Source organism: Melanotaenia boesemani, chromosome 21, assembly GCF_017639745.1.
Source record: "Melanotaenia boesemani isolate fMelBoe1 chromosome 21, fMelBoe1.pri, whole genome shotgun sequence".
In the NCBI taxonomy this organism is placed as follows: Eukaryota; Metazoa; Chordata; class Actinopteri; order Atheriniformes; family Melanotaeniidae; genus Melanotaenia; species Melanotaenia boesemani.
Genome location: NC_055702.1, coordinates 17,452,632 through 17,478,100, shown reverse-complemented (window position 1 = coordinate 17,478,100; position 25,469 = coordinate 17,452,632). Strand labels below are relative to the sequence as shown.

At 36.4% G+C, this 25,469-nt stretch overlaps 2 protein-coding genes across 5 annotated transcripts in view; both read right to left on the bottom strand.

The window, feature by feature from the left end:
- Window positions 1-17,186, bottom strand: part of wdr90 (WD repeat domain 90) — a 28,535-nt gene extending 11,349 nt beyond the window's left edge. Inside the window, exons 1-32 of one of the 4 annotated variants that reach the window (XM_041974024.1) lie at window positions 16,947-17,186; window positions 16,748-16,813; window positions 16,507-16,598; window positions 16,047-16,223; window positions 15,090-15,228; window positions 14,795-14,965; window positions 13,874-14,000; window positions 13,434-13,501; window positions 12,442-12,554; window positions 12,047-12,277; window positions 11,829-11,891; window positions 11,672-11,737; window positions 9,532-9,642; window positions 9,250-9,395; window positions 8,981-9,038; window positions 8,714-8,832; window positions 7,880-8,041; window positions 7,397-7,527; window positions 7,000-7,116; window positions 6,047-6,282; window positions 5,618-5,754; window positions 5,346-5,476; window positions 4,559-4,689; window positions 4,170-4,331; window positions 3,724-3,852; window positions 2,665-2,798; window positions 2,525-2,565; window positions 2,306-2,416; window positions 1,263-1,415; window positions 1,082-1,164; window positions 894-996; window positions 459-580 (exon numbers count right to left, since the gene is read on the bottom strand). In XM_041974024.1, the coding sequence (XP_041829958.1) occupies window positions 459-580; window positions 894-996; window positions 1,082-1,164; window positions 1,263-1,415; window positions 2,306-2,416; window positions 2,525-2,565; window positions 2,665-2,798; window positions 3,724-3,852; window positions 4,170-4,331; window positions 4,559-4,689; window positions 5,346-5,476; window positions 5,618-5,754; window positions 6,047-6,282; window positions 7,000-7,116; window positions 7,397-7,527; window positions 7,880-8,041; window positions 8,714-8,832; window positions 8,981-9,038; window positions 9,250-9,395; window positions 9,532-9,642; window positions 11,672-11,737; window positions 11,829-11,891; window positions 12,047-12,277; window positions 12,442-12,554; window positions 13,434-13,501; window positions 13,874-14,000; window positions 14,795-14,965; window positions 15,090-15,228; window positions 16,047-16,223; window positions 16,507-16,598; window positions 16,748-16,760 (3,777 nt within the window). In that variant the 5' untranslated portion in view covers window positions 16,761-16,813; window positions 16,947-17,186. The other 3 variants (XM_041974023.1, XM_041974025.1, XM_041974026.1) reach the window with 3 other exon arrangements.
- A 151-nt stretch (window positions 17,187-17,337) lies between these two features.
- LOC121632688 (glucagon receptor-like) lies at window positions 17,338-25,216 on the bottom strand. The gene is made up of 14 exons (XM_041974361.1): window positions 25,185-25,216; window positions 22,706-22,777; window positions 22,463-22,565; window positions 21,939-22,049; window positions 21,301-21,422; window positions 20,067-20,173; window positions 19,707-19,863; window positions 19,422-19,581; window positions 19,078-19,138; window positions 18,921-18,990; window positions 18,715-18,806; window positions 18,452-18,590; window positions 18,255-18,296; window positions 17,338-17,795 (listed from the first exon to the last, which is right to left on the bottom strand). Exons 2-14 carry the CDS (start codon window positions 22,760-22,762, stop codon window positions 17,724-17,726), a joined length of 1,293 nt encoding a protein of 430 aa, XP_041830295.1. The 5' UTR covers window positions 22,763-22,777; window positions 25,185-25,216; the 3' UTR covers window positions 17,338-17,723.
- Between the last annotated feature and the right edge of the window lie 253 nt (window positions 25,217-25,469).

The following is a 25,469-nucleotide window of genomic DNA, read 5'->3' as shown; positions in this document are numbered from 1 at the left end:
GACTCCTGATCATTTCTGCCAGTGGTTCAAGAGCCAGAGCAAAAAGGAAAAGTGATAAAGGACAACTTTGATGTGCCTGAACAGCGTCTTTTTACAAGAACTTGTCCATTGGTGATTTATATATCTTCACCCAGTTGATAAATTTATCCCCTAAAAAAAACTATTCATTATGTCAAATAGGTACACCCATTCCACCCTATCGGGCGCCTTTTCTGCATCTAATGAGATGGCAAGAATTAAGGTTCCACTGGAATTGGAGTCCTGAATAACATATAACTGCAGGCGATGTTGTGATGGTGCCAGCTGTTGCTTCAAATAATGAATTCAACTTTTCAGCAACTAAATATCTGATTTTTTTTCCCACATTTTGTGCAGTTAAAGTTAATGTGGCTCTGTACACATCATTCCTGCATTCAGGGTTTAAATGCCATATAACAGTAAACATTCAAAGCACGTACCTGTGCATCGTTTGTTACTGCAAGACAGGAGATCTCCTCGCTGTGACCCTGTAAGTGTCTCTGACTGCCTGTATGAAGGTACTCCACCACCACCACACAACCACAAGAGTAAGCAAATAAACCTGCAACAGAAAATAATTGCTTGTTATAATAAAACATACAACAAATTATGAACAGTACATTGTTAAGGGTTAAAATGAGAAACATAATGCAATTTTGATATTTAGTCTTACGTATGTGTTCAGTATGCCACACATTAATGTTATTCTCGCTATACACTGTTTATGTACAGTACAATTTACTCCATTACTTTTATTTCAAATAAACATTAAAGAAAATGACCTTAGGAGTACCTTACAGCAAAAATTAAATGTCTTGATTTGAGATTTTACACAGAAAGGGTTTCTACATATTTTACTGTTATGCCATGTTCACCTTGATCAGGGCTCCACACCATGTTGCCACGTCCATTACCGTTGTAGCCTATCACTGCTTTTAGTTTCATGCCCTCTTCTTGTGGTTGGGGAGCTACAATGGTCTGGATCAAAGAAAACAGTTACACAAACCAGACACACAAATAAACTCCTTGACTTCAGCACATTATTGAAAAAAAAGCTCTATACCTGATCAAGAAAGGAGGTCTTGAAACGTAGGTTAAAGTGCCTGTAACAATCTGGACGTGCAGGCTTCCTCTGATTCGTCTCAACTACATGACAAAGATAACATATTTACAAACAAGAAAGACATTTAATAAAAAACACATAAAGTTAATTCATATTTATGAAAAAAGTAGCAGGCACTTACCACTGTCCATACAATTGGTATTAACAGGAGGCATGTCCAGGACTGTCACTTTGAGAAAGGAGACAGCAGATCTAGGATCAGAGGACTGACCTGGACCAGTGTCTTGAACTGGAGTGGTTGGGTTTACTGAGTTATCTTCACAAACAGACAAGCCTGTATGCAAACAACAGAAAAAACATACCAAAACAGCTTAAAAACAAAGTTAACTTAATTATGCATGAATATTGCAAATTGTTCACAGCAGTTATTAATCAGTTTTTCTTTAAAACGATCAGTTTAAAGAACCCTTTATTTTATATGAATTAAATCATTGCAGCTTATTGCAAATATAAAAAAACAATGGAATCCTTTTTTAGACAGAGCAGCAGATTTCCTCCATGTAAATGGAAATTAAACAAACAAGGCCATGTTAATGACTCTATGGGAAATTCTTAGAATCAGTTATACCGTTAACTGGTGGTTATTTATTTTGAATAATCCTGGAGCATGAATACAAATTACTCTATTTCACTTCTAGAAATGGTCAAACAGCTCTGTCAGTGTGACTTATAAATTAATAAATCAAGCATTTAGGATGGTTTGCAGGGTAAACAAATCTGTCCCTAACTGGATAACTTCATGCTGGGTTTCATGTATTCAGATATAGTCCTTATAACACACTGACCTTGACTTAATAAGACTTGTTGCTGTTACCAAATTCAAGATGAGCAAAATGTTTTCACAAAACAGTAAAACGTGTCCCTTTCAAGATATGCTTCTGTGTTTTATTACAAATAAAAAGTCAATTTATAAGATGTGCAAATATTTGCATTTTGCTTTTATTTAAACATTTCACAGCACCCTGGCTTTTTGGATCTAGGGCTGAATAAATAAAGATTTCCAACACAGTTCTTTCAGTACTGGCACCACATCCTAATGACACCCCTTGGTCTTGAAACAAAGGGTGAAATGAAGATGTGCCAGTTGGTTGTTACAAATGCATGACAATTCAACCTTACTTAAGATGCTCGAGTGGATATTTTAAAAACACAACAGAAACTTGCCTTCCTGGGCAACTTGGTTAATGCTGATGTCCAGCCGTGGTGGTGAGGAGGGGAGGGGAGCCGTCTGCCGAGGCACCTCATTCGACATCTGCACTCCACTCATTTCAGTGTCTGGTTAAGTAGTTATATAATATAGCAAAGCCAGAATTTGTGATGGGTAGGAGTCACTGAATTGGATTCACTTCAAATTATTACACAACATTAAACTGAGTTAAATACCTGCTTTCCGTTGTGAGGTGTGGCCTTCTTTAAAGCATGAACTGTGGGAACAGAGAGCCTGAATCAGTACTATAAAAAATAATATATCTAACACAGAGTGACATATATGCACTGAAATGATATGTTGAGTGATTTATTACCAACTGTCAGCCAGAGATTCAACAGGATTTGCAAGGAAGTCCCAAAGAAATATGGCATCTCCCACTGAGACTACACCCAGTTGGTCAGGGGTGAAGCTGACCTGGCGAATGGGCTGACTGTGGCCTATGAACATCTGATGCAGAGAAGCATACATTAGTTTCTATAAAACAACAATAACATAACGGCTATGGCTAAATTATAAAAAGATAATTTGTTTCACAATGTTTTTTCATTTCTAGCTATTACAGTTTATCCCGCCATGAAACTGAATTATTTCACACATCTTTAAGAAAAATTAAAACTAAATTGTTTGCAGAACATCAGGTTAGGTTTTAGGTCAGATTAGGGTTTGGTTAGTTAAAAAAATTCATTGAAAATAATTTCAATAAGTCGATATTGTTCACATTTCAGCTCATACAAGTAGTACCTAGATTTCGCTACAATATTCAACAGTAGACCTGAGTGATATGACCAAAAATATTCAGATATGTTATTGACAAAATGGTGATACAAAATACAGCATATATTAGTGTAATTTGAATGTTTCTATAGCAAAAGTGTAACTTTGGTTGCAATTCATAAGGCGTAAACATATCAGTTGAAACAGTACTTTGATGTGTAGCACCCTTATGAGTAATGAAACAATGAAAAAAGCATTGTGTTTATTTATAGCAAAGAAAAAGACTTTATATTGTTAGATAAAACAGTGATGTTCATTTAAGTTGAGAACGGGTATGTGTTCTTGAAGGCATCTTGAAGTCTCTTGATGTAAACAGTTATATAGATTTCAGATGTTACAAGAGACTTTGTTTTCAGATACAGTCATACTCGCAGTCCTGTCTATATAGAAATAGTCGTTAAGGTTGTTTTTTTCAGTTTTATGCCATAGCAGTTTAATCATCATTAATTATGATTCTGCCTGTGCCCATGAGGACATAAATGTTTGGGCAGAACTAACAATCATAGACAGTCTGCAGCTGCTTTGTAAAGTTTAGAATACAAAGAGTTTGGTAACCAACTGTACTTATAAAAGACTGAATTGTTTAATTGGTGACTACCTGTGAATTAATATGGAGCTGCATGTTATAATCCCACACTTTCACAGCATTGTGTCCGGCAGTCAGCAAGAATCGACTATCTTCACTCACGGCCAGAGACGAGCACTGGTGTTTATGCACCTTTGACAGCTGTCAGGACAGAAATCGAGAGAGGAAAAAAAAAACACTTCTACCAGAATACAACAGCTTGTCCTTAGAAATACTATTATAATCACTACTACAATGATAACATTTTAATCAGATTGTGTCGGAATGAGTCATGCATGTTCTCACCAGTATTTCAAAGACTATAGTAACTCTACGATTCCTAGCACCAAACATAAACACAGGGACGGAAACTAGACGATTTTATTTCCGTACCTCATGTTGATGATCCAACTTGGACTCTGACGACAAACCAATTCCTAACTCAAAGATGTCACATGGTCATGTGTTAAAGCAGTTACCTGTCGGAGCAGACGGCCCGTCTTGGTGTTAAGCCAGAGGATTTTGTTTGCTGATGTGGCAATCAGCAAGTGCTCAGTGGAGGCCGGAGAGAAGCAGACCTTCAGAGCAGAATCCAGTCGGGGGCTCTCTAAATCCAAAATACTCACATCTACATGCAGCAGCTATAGAGGAGCCAAAGGTTAATTTGGACACAGTGGGGCAAAAGAACCTATGTTCTACCTACATTGATATGTAAGATATTAACTGCTCACAATGGGATTACAAGAAAAAAAAAAACTTATATAAAGAAAGATTGCCGCTTCTTGATTATTTCATGAAATCTCATTTTAAATTAATTAAGAAACAGGACAGGTGTTATAGTGCTGAAATGTCACAATAGGGAAATTACCTCATCCAGCGACTGTGCATTGGAAATGGTGACAATGTACTCGGAAGGACCAACAAAAGCCAGAAAGTGACTGTCTCTGCTCACTGCGAGAGCATCTGGAGCGCGCTCAGTGCCTTGGGCCACTACATTACCTACAAAATTGTGTATAGTCAATCAAAACACGCTTTGCTGTATATGACTGCCTCATAAGCAAACTTGTGTATGAGCCAGAAGCACAGGATACACTGCACAAACAGAGGGATTTGGATTATCTTATCATCAAAGTCTGGGTGCACAAGTCCTCAATACAGGAGGTTCTAGCTGTTCTAGCTTCTAGAACAGCAAAATGATTGAAAGCAAACTTCAAATAACATACTTGACATTAAGAGACAAAAGCTCACTGTGAGAACATCTTAAGTTTGATCTGTGTACAATACCACCCAAAAATATTTCAAAATCTGGAATATTAAGATATTCAGCTAGATACAACAGGCAGAATATGAGCTAATGAATGGGTTACTGATCCAGAGGAGCCAATGTCTACAAATACTGAACACAAAAACATTAACCTTGGCCTTTGAAGTCTTTGTAAACTGTTTTTTTTATGTGTTGTATCTCATGTTCTTGTACATGTAGGCTTGTTAGTTTAATATATGTACTATGTTTATTACATGTAGTTAGCTATTACTATATGATTTCTTGATATTAATAAGTTTAGTCAAGTTATATTTCTAATGCATTTGTATGTGACATACTATTTGCTGTCCTGAAATCGACTTCAGACGTGTTTATGTAATAATATACATACATGCAACTCTGATAACGTTGTGATCTTCCTCTGAAGCGTTATAAAGTACCAGGGAGCCCTGCGAGTCTGCGCTGTACATAAACTCTCCATCTGAAGAGAAGGCAAGACCAATCACCTCACCTCTGTGCTGCCTGGGTTACAAAACAAATAAGGGGAAGAAAAAAACAAGCAAACAAAAACAGTTTTTGTTCAATCATAGTGTCATTTCTTCAGCCAGTTTTCTGTATGCATGTGTCGTTTCTGACAGTGTTTTCAGTTGAATTGGTACGTACTTATGTTCAGCCAGCAGGTTGGAACTGGAAATGTCGAACACTCTGACAATACCCGAACTGAAGCCACAAGAGAAGGTCTGCTCATGGGGATGGAAGGCCACAGAGCAGGGATTGTCCTCAGACACAAAGTCGTACAACTAAACACATGAGAAAATAGAGTAAATAAGACTAAATATCATAAAGACTAGTGGTAACAGGGACAACGTTAGTTTCATCAGTTCAGACATACTAAGTAGCAGGGTTGGGTATCGTCACTAATTTCCTGAATCGATTCGATTCAATTCAATTCACAAAAGCCTATTTCGATTCGAGAGCAATAGCCATCTGCATGTGGTCTTACTTTTACACAGTAAGACCTACTGACATAAGACCTGAATAATTCTCAAGCTTAACAAAAAAACTTGGCTGAAATATTTAATGTTGATTGACCTGATGTAATGAATCCATGTTCCAAATGCGCACTGTTCCATCAGAGGAGGCTGTTGTGAGGTACCGACGAATGCCGTCCACACTGAAGCCAAGCACAGTATCTGTATGTGACCTCATTAGTGTGTTGTATCCACGGCTGCTTACATCAAGGAAACCAAGGTTACAGGTAGAGGTAGCTGCCAGGACCTGAAGGCTGTCAAATGATATCAACACCGTGCTCACAGGTCCTTCGTGCTCTGGAATACAAACACATGCTTGTTATCTCTGTGTGTGGACATGAGACTGCTCAAACACCAGTGATGTAAAAAAAGAAGAAAAAAAAAAGGACTCTCGGGTACTAAATCGAAAATTTTATATAAAATTAAATATAATTTTAAATGATCTGACAGTTCGTTAAAAATAAACGTAGAAGTTTTAAAGAATGCACAGCATTTAAGTGACATCTCTGACATCTGTAACTTGAGTCCAGTTTTTAAATTTTTTTAACTCTAATTTATTCTTTATTTTCATGTAATTTCTGCTGCTGGTCTCCTTGGCAACAAACTGTCTGGCAAAGTGCCACAACAATAAGCAAGATCAGAAAAAATGCAACATAAGTTGTCACTTTGATCATATTACACAATGGAAAGATAACAGGGGGAATGATTTCAATACCGTGTATCTTCTTAAATAATTTTGGAGCAACATAATAAATAAAAAACAAAAAAAGGGTGTTTTCCAGTTTTGCATGTTCAAACATTTGTAACTCTGTTTGCAAAATGCTTTACTTAAATAGTTAACAGTTTATTTGCTATTTATAAACTCAGTTTATTATAAAATGCAACACAACCAACACCCCAAACAAGAAAATGACAGTGAAGTCATTGATGGCCTAAGGATTAAAGCACTGCCTGCAAAGTGTGATTTGTTAGTCTAATGCAGGTAAATGTTATTCCACCCCTTGCTGTGCATACCAGCCTCAAGTATGATAGCGGAAAAATCAAGGGGCCAGAGCCGCAGGAAGCCATCTTCAGAGCCGGTGGCGCAGAATGAAGAAGAGACACTGATGCTGTTGATGGCGATTCCTGGACCTGAGATAAACAGATAAATGTTTATAAGTTTTGTGGGGATGGAAATATGTTAGTACAGTCAATTAAACAGAATTCCACAATCTTTTACGGACAGAGAAGAAATCATTATATTTAAGGGGGGAAGATTTGGCTTAGTTGGTGTTCAACTATTGTGAGGGTAAATTAAAATAATGTAAAGTTACATTTAAAATCTGCACACACATCACCTAAATTTCTACAAAGATGTTCCCAACACTTCATCTAAAGTACAGAATTTCAAAACAGTCCAAAACTGACCTACCTGTGCTAAAAGTCCATTTTTCCCTACGCTCTGCATGCTGTTGCTGAGCTGGCAAAAGCCTCCTCACATTCTTGATAGCAACTCTGCTGTAGTCAATCTCAAAAATATGGCCACTCCGACTGCTGGCAAATCTATGAGAGGACAGTCACACAGTAAAAGTAGCAGTCCATTAAATCAACATTTTCAGTGAACTCATATTTACACCTACGCTAAAGCTAATTTAACTCAGAAGGTTTAAATGACTGATTTTTTTTTTTATTTATTGTAAAGGGACTCATTGCACATTAATAAACATAAGTAAAAACATACAAAATGTAAATGTGTACAGAACTAGTGTTACTGCTTATTTGCATCTGTTGTTCTTTGACAGGTTGCAGACAAACATTCAACAATACATATATAATAAGAAGGTACAAAAATAAATAGTAAAGTGCAAATTGATTTTAATACATATTTGATAAAGTGCATGAATGATTTGCTCACAGAGTTCGATCATCAATATGCTGTTCTGAGAAATTTCCCTCCTCAAAGGTCACATCGGTGAAGTGTATTGAGTGGTATTCACCCAGGTTGACTGGACAGGACCGCAGCGTCCCATTCCGTACGCGCCAAAGACGAACATTGTCCCGGCCACATGATACCATCCTAAAGTCAGCAAAGTCACATATTAACCTAATTTCAGAACTTTGATGACTGATTAAGCAGCATTAGCTATTTTTTTGCCTGTTGATGCTAAAACCTTCTCACCTGCTTCTCATACTGGCTTGTAATAAGAATGCCTGGCAGAGAAGATGAGTGACTGGACCAAAAAATTTAATGATGCATATGTATGATTTACAGATTTCTTTATACAGAACATCTCACTTCACAATGAGGAATCCTCATTCCTCAGTACCTCATTATGACCCATCCTGCCTTCCTGCAACCAAACTGCCAAGGAAACTACCCATGAATCATATTATGCTAACGTGGCATTCACAAATCGTCATCTCATAAATAATGACATTCCTCACTCTAAAGGAAACAGAAAACTTTCATCTTTAAGTTGATAAATAAATGCTGTTTGAAAATGTTTTTTTATTCCGCAATTATTACAGACAAAAACAAGATGAGGTCTGTGAGGAATGCAGAAGCTGCCAAGGCTATTATGTGTATTATATGTAGGATACAGAGCAGATGTCACTAATACTAACAACTTCTGTGACAGTTTTCACAGTATGGCAGCACAATGTACAAAACTGCTTCCATATAAGCACACATGTACAACTGGCTAACAACATATATTGAAAAAATGTCTTTATTCAAGGGGCAGGGTACCTTGTATCATCAAAGAAGGCAACCTTCATGGTGTTAATGTCCACATCTGTGTGGGCCTTGGCTAGGATGGTCACCTTTCCTCCTTCACTAACACCGCGAGTGTTCCACACCACCACCATCTACAAAACGATCATAGAATAATCAGCTGCCACCTTTTCCTAATAATGGTGGAATGGCAAAGCATGTCATAAAAATATGTAAATGAGTGAGTAAAAATATAGTCAGTCATTGTTTTCATGCAGGAAACAATAAATAAGAGGAGCTTACTGTTTTATTGTGGCTATCTTTACCCACTCCACAGAGAATACCACCCCCATATGAAAAGCTTAAAATTGGAAGAAGAAAAAAAGTAATAAAAAGAACATATTAGGTTAGTGTGTGCAAGCAATATTTATTCTAAGCTTGAAATTAAAGACAAAGGAACAATTCTACACACACACACACACACACATATATATATATATATATATATATATATATATATATATATATATATATATATATATATGAGTGAATGTGTGCATGATTCTGGTTACCTAAGACAGGACAACGAATGTGCGTGAGTCCTGAACATCGTGAGACAGTTTCCTTTGCTGTAGTTCCATACACGAACGACACTGTTGTTGCCACTTTGTGCTGAAACCAGCAGCGTTGTGTTACCATTAAAAGCCAGTGCAGAAACCTACAGAGAGGACACAAGGACAGGTGGTGCAAGAATTTCACTTCTCCACTTGCAGAAATAAAATGAATCATTACCAAACTTATTTCATCACTTGTGTTTCCCCTACTTACTGCAAGATGCGTCACAACTAATCTACCTTATCTGTGTGTCCAACGAAGAATCTTTGCTGGTTGGAGGATATCTTCATAGAGACAATAATTGCATGACATGGATAAACCACTTCATCACCTGATTTGGTCCAAAGCACCTGCAGCATGAAAAGGAATAGTTGCAGTGATGCATGTTTTTCCACACAGAATATCTGACGTTAAAGACATGTAAAGTGAAGCTTTTTCAACTTTCTATAAACCTATGCCGATTTATTCTACAAAAATATGTTATAATATTTCTATAACATTCATATATATATACATATATATATGTATATATACACACACACACACATATATACAGTACAGACCAAAAGTTTGGACACACCTTCTCATTCAAAGAGTTTTCTTTATTTTCATGACTATGAACATTGTAGATTCACACTGAAGGCATCCAAACTATGAATTAACACATGTGGAAGTATAGTACATAACCAAAAAGTGTGAAACAACTGAAAATATGTCATATTCTAGGTTCTTCAAAGTAGCCACCTTTTGCTTTGATTACTGCTTTGCACACTCTTGGCATTCTCTTGATGAGCTTCAAGAGGTAGTCATCTGAAATGCTCTTCCAACAGTCTTGAAGGAGTTCCCAGAGATGCTTAGCACTTGTTGGCCCTTTTGCCTTCACTCTGCGGTCCAGCTCACCCCAAACCATCTCGATTGGGTTCAGGTCTGGTGACTGTGGAGGCCAGGTCATCTGGCGCAGCACCCCATCACTCTCCTTCCTGGTCAAATAGCCCTTACACAGCCTGGAGGTGTGTTTGGGGTCATTGTCCTGTTGAAAAATAAATGATGGTCCAACTAAACGCAAACCGGATGGAATAGCATGCCGCTGCAAGATGCTGTGGTAGCCATGCTGGTTCAGTATGCCTTCAATTCTGAATAAATCCCCAACAGTGTCACCAGCAAAGCACCCCCACACCATCACACCTCCTCCTCCATGCTTCACGGTGGGAACCAGGCATGTAGAGACCATCCGTTCACCTTTTCTGCGTCGCACAAAGACACGGTGGTTGGAACCAAAAATCTCAAATTTGGACTCATCAGACCAAAGCACAGATTTCCACTGGTCTAATGTCCATTCCTTGTGTTCTTTAGCCCAAACAAGTCTCTTCTGTTTGTTGCCTGTCCTTAGCAGTGGTTTCCTAGCAGATATTCTACCATGAAGGCCTGATTCACACAGTCTCCTCTTAACAGTTGTTCGACAGATGTGTCTGCTGCTAGAACTCTGTGTGGCATTGACCTGGTCTCTAATCTGAGCTGCTGTTAACCTGCGATTTCTGAGGCTGGTGACTCGGATGAACTTATCCTCCGCAGCAGAGGTGACTCTTGGTCTTCCTTTCCTGGGGCGGTCCGCATGTGAGCCAGTTTCTTTGTAGCGTTTGATGGTTTTTGAGACTGCACTTGGGGACACTTTCAAAGTTTTCCCAATTTTTCGGACTGACTGACCTTCATTTCTTAAAGTAATGATGGCCACTTGTTTTTCTTTACTTAGCTGCTTTTTTCTTGCCATAATACAAATTCTAACAGTCTATTCAGTAGGACTATCAGCTGTGTATCCACCTGACTTCTCCACAATGCAACTGATGGTCCCAACCCCATTTAAAAGGCAAGAAATCCCACTTATTAAACCTGACAGGGCACACCTGTGAAGTGAAAACCATTTCAGATGACTACCTCTTGAAGCTCATCAAGAGAATGCCAAGAGTGTGCAAAGCAGTAATCAAAGCAAAAGGTGGCTACTTTGAAGAACCTAGAATATGACATATTTTTAGTTGTTTCACACTTTTTGGTTATGTACTATACTTCCACATGTGTTAATTCAAAGTTTGGATGCCTTCAGTGTGAATCTACAATGTTCATAGTCATGAAAATAAAGAAAACTCTTTGAATGAGAAGGTGTGTCCAAACTTTTGGTCTGTACTGTATATATATATATATATATATATATATATATATATATATATATATATATATATATAAAAATAATAAATATTAATGCACGTGTCCACTGTAGTTCACGTGCATAAAAGGGATAGAATTCTATATGACATGATATATATAAAATCAAAATGCACCAAATGCCTTTTCAGTCGATAAGGATTTAATTAAAACTTAACGTACATATCTTGTAGTTGCTCCTCCAAAGCCAATAATGTGACTGAGCCTGAGAATCGGGTCTGGAAGTAGCTTTTAAAGAAGATAAAGACAGGGTAATTTTCACAAAGTGCTCTACAAATACATCTTAACAGCTTCTTTTATTGCACTTTTCATCTCCCACCTGATGTTTGGTTTCTTTAGGTGATGGAAGAGTTTCAGGATGTGAACTAGGAGTCCACACCAGCTAAAACATCATAAGATCCACATTAATTTTATAAAATTTTTATAAGCTTACATAAAGTTGTTCAAAAGCAACTCAGTAGTGAAGAGCCAGACAAAAAAAAGACAAAAGAATGTGACATCAAATTGAATTTCGGCAGGAAATGCAGGAAGGATCACCTCTTCTTCATTTTCCTCTCCATGTGTGCTGAAATCATCGTCAGGATGCACATACTCATCAGTCCCACCATAATCAGTGCCACATGCTAGCCTGGAAGTGAGCTGCTGTGAACTGGAACGTAGGGACTCTTGCAGTTGGCAGTCATTATCACAAAGCCAATCCTTCTGGTGAGTCGTGACAACACCCAGGTCAGGTATACTTGATACGACAGGGGTGGTTTTCCTCGGGAGCTGAAAAGAGATGGGGAAAATAAATTCATTTATATGATATACTCCTCCATACTACATCTTATTACAGAGGCTCAAACTCAATGACATACAATAATTACACAACAGTTCACACTGATTGAAAACATAAAGGCTTGATGTTGCAGGTTTAATGACATCAGTCTTACTAATTTTGGGGTGGTGATCTGCTGGATGAGGGAAACACGGTCATGAACTGGTTTGCTAAGGTTGACACAGCAAGTCTCTTGTCTAACTGGGCTTCTTTGGTTTGAAGCACTTCCTGAGAAAGAGATGTAGAAATTAGTCCACAGTACATTACTATCGGGATTTCTTTTGACTTGTGAATTAAATTAAAATTAAATTTAAAAAAAAACTTTATTTTTACCATAGGGAATTTTCAATGTTGCAGTAGTTTTAATGAAATAAAAACAATACTAATTGGTTAGAAAATGAAGATGATACTAAAGCTGTGTCCAAAACAATTTATTTCAATGTATCTGATCAAATTCAATACATCTACACAAAAGCTTGACTTATATTTAGAAATTCTCATCTAGACAAAGAAAAATGAACCAGACCAGGCAATTTTACCAAAAGTAAACAACAAATTGTTATCCTATGATAACATGTAAAGCTTTTGTTTTTTGATAACTGAGAAGAAAAAAGTTATAAATAGTTTTGAACACATTTGAACAAAATTCTAAAAAGGAAAGAAAAAAAATGTACATTTTTCATTTCTTTGTCTTACACAATGTCAAACAATCTTAGAGAGATAGTCAGTTATGTTATAATTTCTACTGAAAAGGAATCCTATGGGCCAAATACAATTTATTATTAAACAAATATCAGCATAAACAGGATTAATATGGGCCTAATTTTGCTTGTTCTACAAAACCACTTTTTAATACTCCAGTGTTTTCAAATTGTGTCCAGTGTTAGCACATAATGAAAACAATTTAAAATGTAAGAAATGAACAAAAGCAATGACTGAAATATAATTTATTAATGGTGCAGAGCAAAGAAAGAGTTCATTACAAATTCTTGTTAAAGCAGGTTGTTGTTTTGCTTTTAGAGATCTAGAAGAATAGCAAACAAAGGCAGTAAAAAGTCTGAGGAAAAACGTGAACGTAAACAGCTTTGGAATTTTTTTAGAACTTACCTATCCGAGAATGTGGATTGTCTTTTTGAATGGAGTCAAAGGGTAACTTTGTGCCATCGGATGGAAACCTGGAAAAAGTGAGGGGATCTGTAGCAACAAACTGAAACACATACTTTCTTTTTTAATCAATATCAATACTTTTTACTGTAGATGTTATTTAATGGTTTTCTGAGCAAATAAATGTGAAATGTGCTTTCTGTGTAAGGCTTAAAAGAAAAATCTACCCACAATACTCATGTACATTTTAATATTTGATTGATTCTCATTTATTTAATTCTTGTTATTGGATCCTTGCATGGATTTCTCTTTAATGATAGCAAATGATAGTGTAAAAAAAAAAAAACTTGTCCCAATATTAATCCAGATTAACTGACATCTAAAACTTATATTTTTTATCTCCAAAACACTGCACTGTCTGTTCTGTGGTGTGATAACTGTACTTGATGTGATCATAGAGGTCATGCCAGGAGCCTCCCTTGGGCACTGGGAACGACATCTCTCTGGGAATTGGACCAGTTCCCTGAGAAGAGGCCAGACCCATTTGTTTAGCTTCACTGAAGGAAATTCCTGTTGAAAGAAGAAAAGAAATATATGCTTCATATTACGGACAACACCGAACTAGAACTTCCTGTTTATGCAAAACAGCAGAGTGGATTCTTTACGTTGAATGATTATGACCTGAGAAAGAAGCAGGGGTCTTGCTTAAAATAGCTAAAAAGCTTATGATTGTGTATTGAAATAAAATCAGGAAAGATTTAAAGCTGACAAAAGTTTAAAATGCTAAAGTCTCAATGAGTGCCTACAAAAGGGTTTGAAAGAAACTATATGCATAAAGGCAAGTTTGGACTGTTTGAAGGAAAAATGTTACTTAAAAATAACGTATCTGTGTAGTTGATAAAAGACATAACAATGGAGCAACCTGTTAATCTTTTTGAGGATTGTTTTTATGGTACCCTGCTCCTAAACACCACAAATTTAAAGATGGAGGCCCTACTTTAAAATCTTTACACTGGATTCGTTACAAATCACAGGACAGTTAAGACCAGAATACATCTCTTTTTTTAAAAGTGGGACTAAAAAAGATCCTTTTAATATTTTCTATTCCATACATTTAGCCTCTAATAAAAACACTACTTGGTTATTATCCACTATCGATGATTGAATTATCCACGATAATTCAATGTGAATGGATCACTATCCATTAAGTAACTTGCTCATTATTCATACTTGATTAATTCAAACTAATTGGAAACAACCAGCAACTCAAACATTTATAAATCAAAATCAATTGTGCAAATACACTGTAACACAGACATAAACAATTTTTAAGAACACCTCACTTTAGTAGTTGTGGCTCTCACCAGGATCTAGCAGCAGGTCACTTGTAAACATGTTTTTGACTGCCATATTGGCACATAGCTTAATGCTCTTCAGGTGCTTATAATGGCGACTTAGGTAGACAGAAAGTGTGTACTTCAGATCCAACATCAAACAGGTCCAACGGACTGAAACAGGGGCTGGACCCACCAAACCTGCATTACATAAACAGAAACACTGCCAGCACTGAAACAATACATCCAGTGTTTGTCAAACTACATAAAGAAGAAATATTTAAACAGGTGCATAATAGAACATGTGCATAAGCATGTGTTTTACCATGCCTTGCAGATCTGGAGGTGCTTTCATAAACCGAATCCTTTGCGGCACCACACAAGAAAGGAAACTGAAGCCATGTAGGAGAGAACTTGAACTCTTTAAACATGTTGGAAAAGGAGACACGGACCACCTGGCCCTCCTACACATCAGAGCACATAGAAAGAGGAGGAAATGGGTGGTATTAGAATTATAGTAAATAGTCTCAGTTTATCAAGAGGTATGATGCTTACTGGTGAAAAAAAATTATTTTACAACAAAGACACCCAGATAGCAATAAATGTTTGGCCCAAATGTGCATTTTTGTTTAGCCCAAATTTGGCCTTGACCTACAGCATTGACCAAATGTGAGTGTGGCTGTCAAAGCACAGCCACATGACCTTGTGGGCCATTGATATAAGGGAGACTTCACATCTTAGGACCACTTATGGCCCACAAAATACCTGCCATAATCCATGCCCAGGCCAACAACTGACATCTGGACCACATGTGGCAACACAGGTGACTTGCCATGATCCAAGTCAGGCTGGCTGATATTTGATCCACTTCTGGCCCTTGCAACGCTTGCCAGTGCTGTAACTGAGCCATAAATACCAAAAGTGGCCCGATTCGACCCAAATATGCCTGCTATCTGGGAAATGTTTTCTTTCAAACTGTATAAAACAGTATCTCGCAGTGATGGGGCTTATCCCATCACAGTGTGGCCAATTTACAGTAATTTTCCAGTTTGATTTAAGGCAAATTTTTCCCTTATTTACACACATAACACATATTTACACACAACACTTTGAGCAATTAGCCTTAAATACCTTCACATAACCAAGATATGCTTTGGAGTTAATTGATTGAAGAGCTAACAGGGAGGACCTATTAATCATCTATCGTCTATCAAACATAGTATAGAGATCAAAAACATAGCAATGCCCCTTTTTTGTATTTCACCAGAATCAGGTCTCATACCTCCACAGTGACATCAAGATGGACCACAAAGTATTTTCCAGGAGTGGGTCTGAAGAGAAGGTAGAAGAAGCGGCCAGTCAGCCCTAGTGACTGCTTGGTGTTTTTGGGAATTAAGATGTAGCTGTTGGAAGGAACTGGACCCTTGATCCGAAACACTTGACACTTCAGTGTTTTGTCCTGGGGAAATGTATTGGAGAACATAAAGCCAGTTTGTTCAGAACACTTATTGATAAACAATACTATATCTTTAATCAGTCATTAGATAGCTAAACACAAAAGAAAACTGGCTATTACTGACATATTATTGATCGTAGGTGTCTTGCTGCCAACAGATCTATCGTTTTAACTACAAATACGTTATAACCACCTTTAAAGCCCACAATTGTTGAGTTTTATTCAAGGGCCAATTTGAGTCACAATGTAACTTTAAACATCAATTATATAGAGTGTAAGAAGTTACCATATACACTGACACATCTCCCTCTTTGGCAGACCTCTTCCATTCTTCAACTCTGATGTGCTTGAATATGTTTACGTAAGGATGCTGCCAGCCTGCATGATCAAAATAACAGGACAGGCTTGTCATTAACCAGCTAAACGCAAGCAGTTCACGATATGGTTTGAGTCTCACAGTCTCTAATGCTGCATCCAAAATAACTATAACAAGCAGCTTTCATTGAAAACTTAAAAGATCACTTTACCTTTGGAGGCCATTGGCAGATATTGCTATTGGAAAATCCACCTGTTGAAGCCTCTGTGTAATTTAGCTAGCAAGGTTACAGTTAAATAAACAAACGGGAAAGAAAGTTTCTTCTCCGTTTTCCACAGCGAAACTCAATAAAACACTTTACTGCTTTCAGTCATTATAAGGTTCAAGAGTCTTCCCAATTCTTCGGATACCGTGTGAACATCAGATTTAACTTCTCTTGTTGCAGCACTTCATTTCTTCCCGCTTGAGTCTCCGCTGTTGCCAACGACACCGTGATGCTGATGATGTCATGACGTTGGAAAAGTCGTGGTGCTTCTGGGTAATGTAGTTTATGGAACGAAAAAATTAACAGCAATTTCATCCTAATTCTTGAGTTAACGGTTGAGTTAAGGTTTTGTTCTCTATGTGAGAGCTCATAAAACTCATTTAATAACATGTTATAGCCTAGAAATCACCCACCACATTACTGGCTTAGACAGTGAATGAACCATGTGGTGGTTTTGTTTATATCACACATTAAAATATTAAAACAAACATTTTAATACTGCACAATTGTACACACACACACGTGTGTGTCTTCACAACAAACAACAAAGAACCTGAAATTTAGTCCAAAAATAACTGATATACTGCATTCAGTCTGAGTCTGTGTTCACAACATGTGGGAGTAGTTCCACGGGGTCTTTTAGATTAATGAGGAAGGACACCTGCATTGACACAGAAGACTGTCTCGTCTTATCTTGATCCCTTTGTAGCAGGTTGCTATATCCATTTCCTGCTAATGGAGAGTGCAATAAACAATCACCTGCTTGCAGGGAAGTTGGCTGGACTGGTTGTCTGAAAATCTGTGAACTATCAAGAGTAGGTAAACCATCCGAAATTGCCCTGCTGACTGAAACAGAGGATCTGTTGCGTTGTGGGACTGTGGCAATGGAGAAAGTGTCTGCTCTAGATTCAAGCACGGCTAGTCACTGTACACAGCACACAATCTCTGTCTCTGTCCTCCAGCTGCGCAACTTCCTCTTCAGCTCTGTCTGCACCTGCACCCAAAGTGGAGGTAAGTCATTCAAGATTTAATATGAGATTTCATTTACCCATTTTGCAATAGCCTACTTTTAAAATTAAATGTTTGCATACAAGCTGATAAGTCACCCACCATGGTAATGACAAGATTATTAAAAACTTAACTTCCCTATCAAACAAGCAAATAATTAATATTTGATAATTACATCCTTAGACAATACAAGAATGAAAACATACAGTATTTCTTTACATTTGGAGTTACTCTTACATCAATTCCACCTACAAACCCTTGCATTGACTTATGTGTCTTTTGTTTTTTTTTGTTTGTTTGTTTTGTTTTGTTTTTTTGTTTTTGTTTGTTTTTGTTTTGTTGATCCATAAAAGCTCATCACATGTTTTCCATGACGTTAACAAGCATACATGATTTACTACTTCTGCTTTCTTCAAAATTAATGTTAACACAAGATTACACAAACCTCTTTATTGGCATAGCAGTAGAGTACAGCAACCAGGAAACCCTGCAGAGAGATCAAAGCCCATTTTTATTTAATAAAGGTGAAATATATATATATACTATATATATATTGCATATGATTACATGTATAAATGATGACACTGTGTTAGATGGCATCAGCAATAGCATGCACTTGCTCTTCATGCAGATTGTACCTACCTGAAATGAACTAATAAAGAGAGTAAAGAACACCTTTACATAGCGAAAAATGCCGGTTGTCTGCTCATCTGTAGCAAAGATGAAAATCACCTCATGAATTCCAAACAGAGGAATGAGCGTAAGGGTGGCCTTGGCAAGCCTACAAGAACCAATCAAAGAGAATAGAACAATTTGTCACATTGTCATAAACATTGTTTTATGTTCATTATTCATTATGTGAAAGTCTTAGAATTCAAACATTGAAAAAAAAGCAGACAGCTTACCTAAGTTTGTATTCTGGGTATCGACTCTGATTGTTGGCTCGTAATTTGGAAAATATGACCCCCAGGATCTTCATAAAAATCAGCAAATTGATCTGTTGATCAGAGAATAACTGAATTATTTGCTGAATTTAGTACATGAATATATGTATTGTGTTGCATACAACATGTGAGTAAACACATTGACTTTTTGCATAAGGCAACTTTACTAGTGAAGCAAAAAGAATTGGGAAACGAATGATCCACCAGTAGTTCATGTTCTCATTGACAGCCCAACACCTGATAAGAAAAGGCAAATCATTATTTGTATCTGTTGCACAGTTGCCTACTCATGGGGGTGCTACACCCACAAATGTGCTTACTTACTCTTTGTTTTCATTCAATATCTTCACCACCACCCAGGGAACCACAAATAAAAGTGGGGTTCCTGAAGTGTGAGCATAAAAGAAAATGCTGGTCAGTACTTCAGCTACTAAGTGTTTCCATGGTATCCATTCAATGAATATTCTGCTGCCATATACTGTAAGCCTAATTTGATGTACATTTTTTTTAACAAGCGATGGTTATTCCTAATGTATTTTGATACTGTCATACCTCCTAAATGAATTTCTCTTTAATGTAAAGTCAGTGTGGGTATCAAATGATGGCAAAAATCCCCTTAAATTTTGAGTATTAAGTCAGCCAAAAGCTCCTTTCACGACAGAACTTACCCCAGCCCAGACAGAGGTAAGGCAGGTATTTGTTGTTATCAATAAACACAGAGGAAATGAGTACAGAGTGCAAATAAATTGCTTCTCCAAAGAACCAATAGTGATTGGCCAGGACGCAGTACTGCATCACCGCCTGCGCTATCCTGCAGCCAATAGCAGCCTAAAAGAAACAAAAATAGCATGGAGAATACAGAGAGAAGTCTTTAAGCAAATACTGAGCCATTGTTGGGGGACTTGATGCCAAGAAAAACCAATAAATCATTGTCAGAAAATTTCAAGACCTACCTGATGACTGAGCATCTCACTCACGTCAGTCTGTGTTATGATTTCTCTTCCCCAGTGGCGATCCAGCATTGTGTCTTTCACAATGACAGCCACAGCTCGCAAGATGAAAGACAAGAAGAGGTTGGCGTGGATGTAGTTTCTAGTGCAATGAAGTTTCCTGTTAAGAGACACAGTAACAACAAAATCCTAATTTTGTGAGCCAGCTGTGCTGAGAACTTTGAAAATGCAGTGTTTGCAGTTTTGCTTTAGTGAGGGTGCAGCACAGTCTTATTTGATTGTTTGCATATTGCAACATTAGTGAAAGGAAGAAGGATAAATGAATAAGTACAAAAAAGGACGTTTCAATGTGGGACAGCTTACCTTAAGCTCAGGAGAATGATAAGAGACATTATGAGTGTGGACAGGGACAAAGAATATCCAACAGTGTACAACATCCTGAAGCTGACCAGCAACTGTTTGATCCATAGCTACAAAGAAAAATCCCGACATTTGTGAGTGAGAGCTTATAAAATTACATTCGATATTGATATTAAAGATAAAGTAAAAATTTGCCAAGTCATGAGTCAAAAGACCTACAAAATGTGTCAATTTAGCTAAAAACATAGTCTGTAATCATATTTTTGACTGGTATTGTTGAATGTAAATGTGCAGTCAAAGTCTTTTCACTGTCACTAATGCAGATGTACTTTAAATATTCATTTAATATTTTTTAGACAGGTTTCAAAGTTTCATGCCTGAATAAAGGACATGTCTTTGAACTGAAATATTTTTCATGGGAAAAATTGAGACATTAGAGCTAATAGCCATGTAAAATCTTGCAGACCTTGCAGACAATTTTCCATGTGTTGAAATTATATGCTAACAGCATACCTGATTATATGTGGCTGTACAGCATAAAATGATTTTGCAGACTAGCACTGTGCATGGAAAAGAGACTAGCTATCTTATCATTCTAACTTTAACATTAAAGACCAACGTCTTTCAATTCAAGGCAAGAAGCCATACATTCAAACTTTTCTTCTTTTTCTTCTTCCTTTAAGATTTCTCAGAGAGTACAAAATATTTCTTTAAGAACTTAGAAAATATTCCACTAAAACATTTAAACTTCATTCTTCAGTTATTGCATTTTTACAAATCTTGATATTTCTACCATTTCTTTTTATATGCAGGAATCTTGTTATCTCTGTACTACAAGTAACTACTTCAAAACTGCATGGATGTGTGTTTTTCTATGTGCGTTTTAAGGTGTTATTAATCCCAAATGGTGCTCTAGAGCCTGTAAAACAAAGCAGTATTGCTGTTTTAAAGCTCAAATATGTTGCACAAATATGGCAACTGCCATCTGGATCCATGACAAGCAGATATAAATGGTTCATTCTGAGAGAATGAAAACATTACAGTTAGTCCAGTGAAGTGATTAAATACCAATAGAAACGCAGTTTTTGATAATATAAAAAATTTTCTGTCATTTTGTTACACACTGCACCAGCACCTTTAAAGTCATAGCAGTGCACGCAGTGTTAATCACTTCAGTTTATTTTCTGTTCTTTCTTTTCAAGATGATATGGGTCTGAAAAGAAATAATCTGTCATACCTCCTGAGATGTCACCTCTTTTTCCTCTTCACACTGGCTCATATCCCTCCACACCTCTCCATTGTCACTTCTTTCCCAGAGTCCATCATATCCACATTGCCTACGCACTACGCCCTTGGATACTGGTAGAAAACAATAACATCTATATTGTTGTTGCTACTTGCATACTGCTAATTAGCATAAGTGTGGGAACGTAGAAAGGGCAGGTGGATACATATGTCTGGCTAGTTTATCCCTTCAGCTGATAAGAGTTATTTTCTTTAAATTTGACCTTTATTTAGCCAGGCAAGTCATTAAGAAAACAATCTCATTTAAAATGATGGCCTGACAAATAAACACAAATGGATGTGCCAAATAACAAATATTCCAAAAATATTATATGAAAAGAAATTGGCTAACATTTAGGTGATGCCTTGATTTGTTAAGTTAGAGTTAAAGTCATTTGAAAGAGAAAGTACACCCTCGATCAGTTATAGGTCTTCTCTATTTGGACATAATAAAAAAAATGTCCTCATCAGCTTTTAAAAGGAAGTAAATTCACTGACCCAATCCTATTTACAATGTTAAGTTCATTAAGTTTATAACATATCAATGCTATACTTAAAAGAAACAAATATGATTCAGTCTGTTGGTGATACCTTTGTCATACCAGGGCAAGTAGAAAGGGCATGAGATGTTGATCATATCGCCAGCAGGGGTATCTGGCCAGCAGGCATATCTATCGAATGTCCTGTTACAGAACAAGCCAACTGGAATTGCAAAGAAAGAGACACTGTAACACCATTTCTACTAAGAATACATATTTAACCTTGTTAACATTCCACTAAATGTTAACATCCTCCAGCTGCTCATTCACAGACTGAAGAATCAACCAAAGAGACGCATCTAAAGATTATATTCAAACCATTACGAGGCACAAGACAATGGTTCTGGTTGAATTTGAAAGAAACTCCAAACATACTATAAATGATGCAAATAAAATATTTAATTTAATTTATTTTTTGTAAATATTGATAGGAAAATTGCTTCAAATGAGACAACTGTCAAAAGAAGGCACATGTAGTAATTTTTAGTGCAATATTGAAATTATTTCATTTGACTTTACCAACATGTTTTCTTTTTCAGAGTAACTCAATCTTGAATTAATTAAGTTTATCTGTACCTTGAGGCAGTGGCCCATTTTTTATCATTGTGACACAGTCTTCTTTATACTGAACCCACTTCCGATAAGTCTCCTCTAAAACTTTCCCGTTGACCATCTCAAACTGTAAAAAATGTGCATAAAAACATACTACAGAAAAAAAAAAAATAACAGCACTGCGATTGCCACTAAATAGATAAATGAACATTATATTTTGTACTTAGATTACTAAATTCTGCAGTGTGTATTTTACCCCCAACTAACCTTTAGCAGCTCAAGGCACAACAGGCAGAACAGAGCTGTGTTGTGTGTCCTGTCCATGACTGCAGAATTTTTCTGGATTGTTCAAAAGAGTCAGAGGAGGAAGAAAAGAAAATCATTATTGCCAAAAAATTGACTGTCATACAACTTTTGTTGAGTTCAGAATTAAATGATAACTGTAATTTGTGTAGTCTGAAGAAAGACTGCAATGAACCATCAGATTTGCTGTCATTTGTAATTTAGAAAAAAAACACCATTACATTTTCCATGGTTTTAAAATGAAAATGGGTCACAGCAATGAAAGGGTACAAATCATATGCTTATGTGATACATGCTAATGACCCGATGCATCAATTAATGCAGAACATATAATGAATCCACCAAGAACTACTAAAAATCTCAATGTGGGTTTATGTCTTTACTTCACACTTCTAAAAAGTGTTACTGAGGTGGAGATTAAAGTGAAAAAACCTAATCATCCGTCTTTATCCAGCTTGACTTCTTTTAGCAACTGGTAGTAAAGAAAATGCAAGTTTTAAGTTAACTAACTTTTGTCTGACAAAACCACGTGGATAAGCTGAATGTCTGCTCCTTATCTGTTAGTATACTACTTTGTGAAACTGGTTTAACTGCATTTAAAAAAAAGTTGAGAAGAACTACAATACAATTAGCAAAAATGATGAAAATCCTATTTTATTGGTTTTTAAGTTTATCCTAAAGTTTCACACCCACTGAACTGGAGGTTTCAAGGGGTCCCCCAAAGAGCACTGGGAGTGCCTGAGGCTTTCAGCATTCAGAGCCATTGTGATCGATGTCCACACATTGTCCCTATTTATTTATTTAGTAAGGTTATATGTTGTTGATTTAATTTTGGCTTTCTTGAATGACAGGATTCAGCCAGAATACGTTATTTATTGTGAAAATCAGGATGTCATCAAGGAAAATAGGTTGGGAACCACTGGTTCATATCACTTTAATAAGAAATTAAGTATTAATCAAAAAAATTGGTCATTTAAATTGGAAATTTTAAATTTAAAGGCTTATAAGTAAACCTTAATATTGTCAGATGATGTTTCACAATGTAATGAGTAAAGAACGTTCAATTCAGTAAATAAGATTAATTTATTGAATCTGTGACTCTTTTTTATCTGAGTTCTCCCCACATCTTCTAATTAATACATTGTACATTCATTAGTAATTATATTTCAGGCCACTCAGCCTAATTTCCACTCTGCCACATCATAGTCAGATTGTTGATTAATATGATTTTTTTTTTCTTATTTTGTTTATTTAATCATATTTTTTTTTTTTTTACAAAAAATGTCATTCTCCCAAATCAAATTACATAAACGAGAACCCTTGCTTGACGTAATGTAAGTAAGGCAATGCAAGGCAAGTTTATTTGTATCACAATTCAATGGCATGGTGATTCAAAATGGTTTTGATAGCCTCATACTCTCCCAACAACATAAAGGCTTTAAAATTTATCTCTTGATATTTAACTGGGCTCCACAACATAAATGAATATTTCCTCTGATTAAACTACAATTTTAAAGAGAGCCTGCTTGCTTTTTTTTCCAACATTTTAAAATCCTACACACAGCTATATGGAATTGGATGTAATAAATTACAATTACTTTTATATTTCTGTAAACCAAAACTCAAAATAAGCAGAATAATTCATATCTATCTATCTATCTATCTATCTATCTATCTATCTATCTATCTATCTATCTATCTATCTATCTATCTATCTATCTATCTATCTATCTATCTATCTATCTGTTTTTATACTGCTGATCCCCCCCCTTTCTCTAAAATATGTTTAACAAGGTTTAGTTTATTTATCAAACATAAGCAGTTGGTAAATTCAGATTATTATTAACGAACAATGCACTAAATAAATAAATAAATAAACGTACAATCTTAGTAAAAGCTGAAGGACTGCAGCTCCTTGTTTCCATGTGATATTACATTACGTTACATTCGCATTACAGAGCTAATTTCGTTAAAGTAGTGGGTTACTGAAGCAACAGGTGAGGGGCTTTTAACAGCTGTCGGTATCTGGGGCTTCATGAAAGGGTAAATACGATGCAATGACTGGCATGAATTAAAAAAAAAAAAAAAAAAAAAAAACGACCCTTCTGAGCAGATCGAGATAATCTGGTAGATGATCTCAAACGCTAAAGAAACAACAATTTGAAAATCAAACTGCAAAGTTAAACATCCCTGAAACGTGTCTCAAACAAACTATCATTTTCTTTTTGATGAAAGAATTTTAAGTTTGAGTAAGTTTGAATTAACACTATAATTCAGCTGCAACATCGTTTTTACCCTGCAGGGATCCTTGGGGGAAAATATTGTCAATAGAATTATGTTAAACTTATTTCTAGAATGCAGCTTATATGGTTAAAATGCGATTATTTGTTAAATGTCAGCTTGGCTACTGAAAATAAATAAAATAAAGCATTTAATCACTTACAGTTGACGGGTCCTGTGGAAATGAGAAGGTGCGCTCAGAAATCCGACGGGAGTGAGTCAGAGAAAACACCTGAAGCTGCACAGAGCAGCTGGTCTGTCCGTGATGCTGCCACCGAATGGCTGCGCTCATTGTTAGACATTCATTTCCTCATAAACTACAAGTAGCCCCATAGTGAGTTGGAGGTCTTTCGCTGAAACGAGCGCTTAACAAATTGGTTTTAATTCATGTAGCTTATGACTTTTTGCCTGCATTAAAAAAAAACAAAAAAAAACGAAGTCAACGCTA

Bases quoted from the DNA above. Each gene is read 5' to 3' on its own strand.
- LOC121632688 (XM_041974361.1), bottom strand. From the start codon at position 22,762: ATGGACAGGACACACAACACAGCTCTGTTCTGCCTGTTGTGCCTTGAG. The intron at 19,864-20,066 runs GTAAGCTGTCCC...GTCTCTTAACAG, and splicing joins ATCATTCTCCTGAGCTTAAG to GAAACTTCATTGCACTAGAA. The intron at 19,582-19,706 runs GTAGGTCTTGAA...TGTTTCTTTTAG, and splicing joins GTGAGATGCTCAGTCATCAG to GCTGCTATTGGCTGCAGGAT.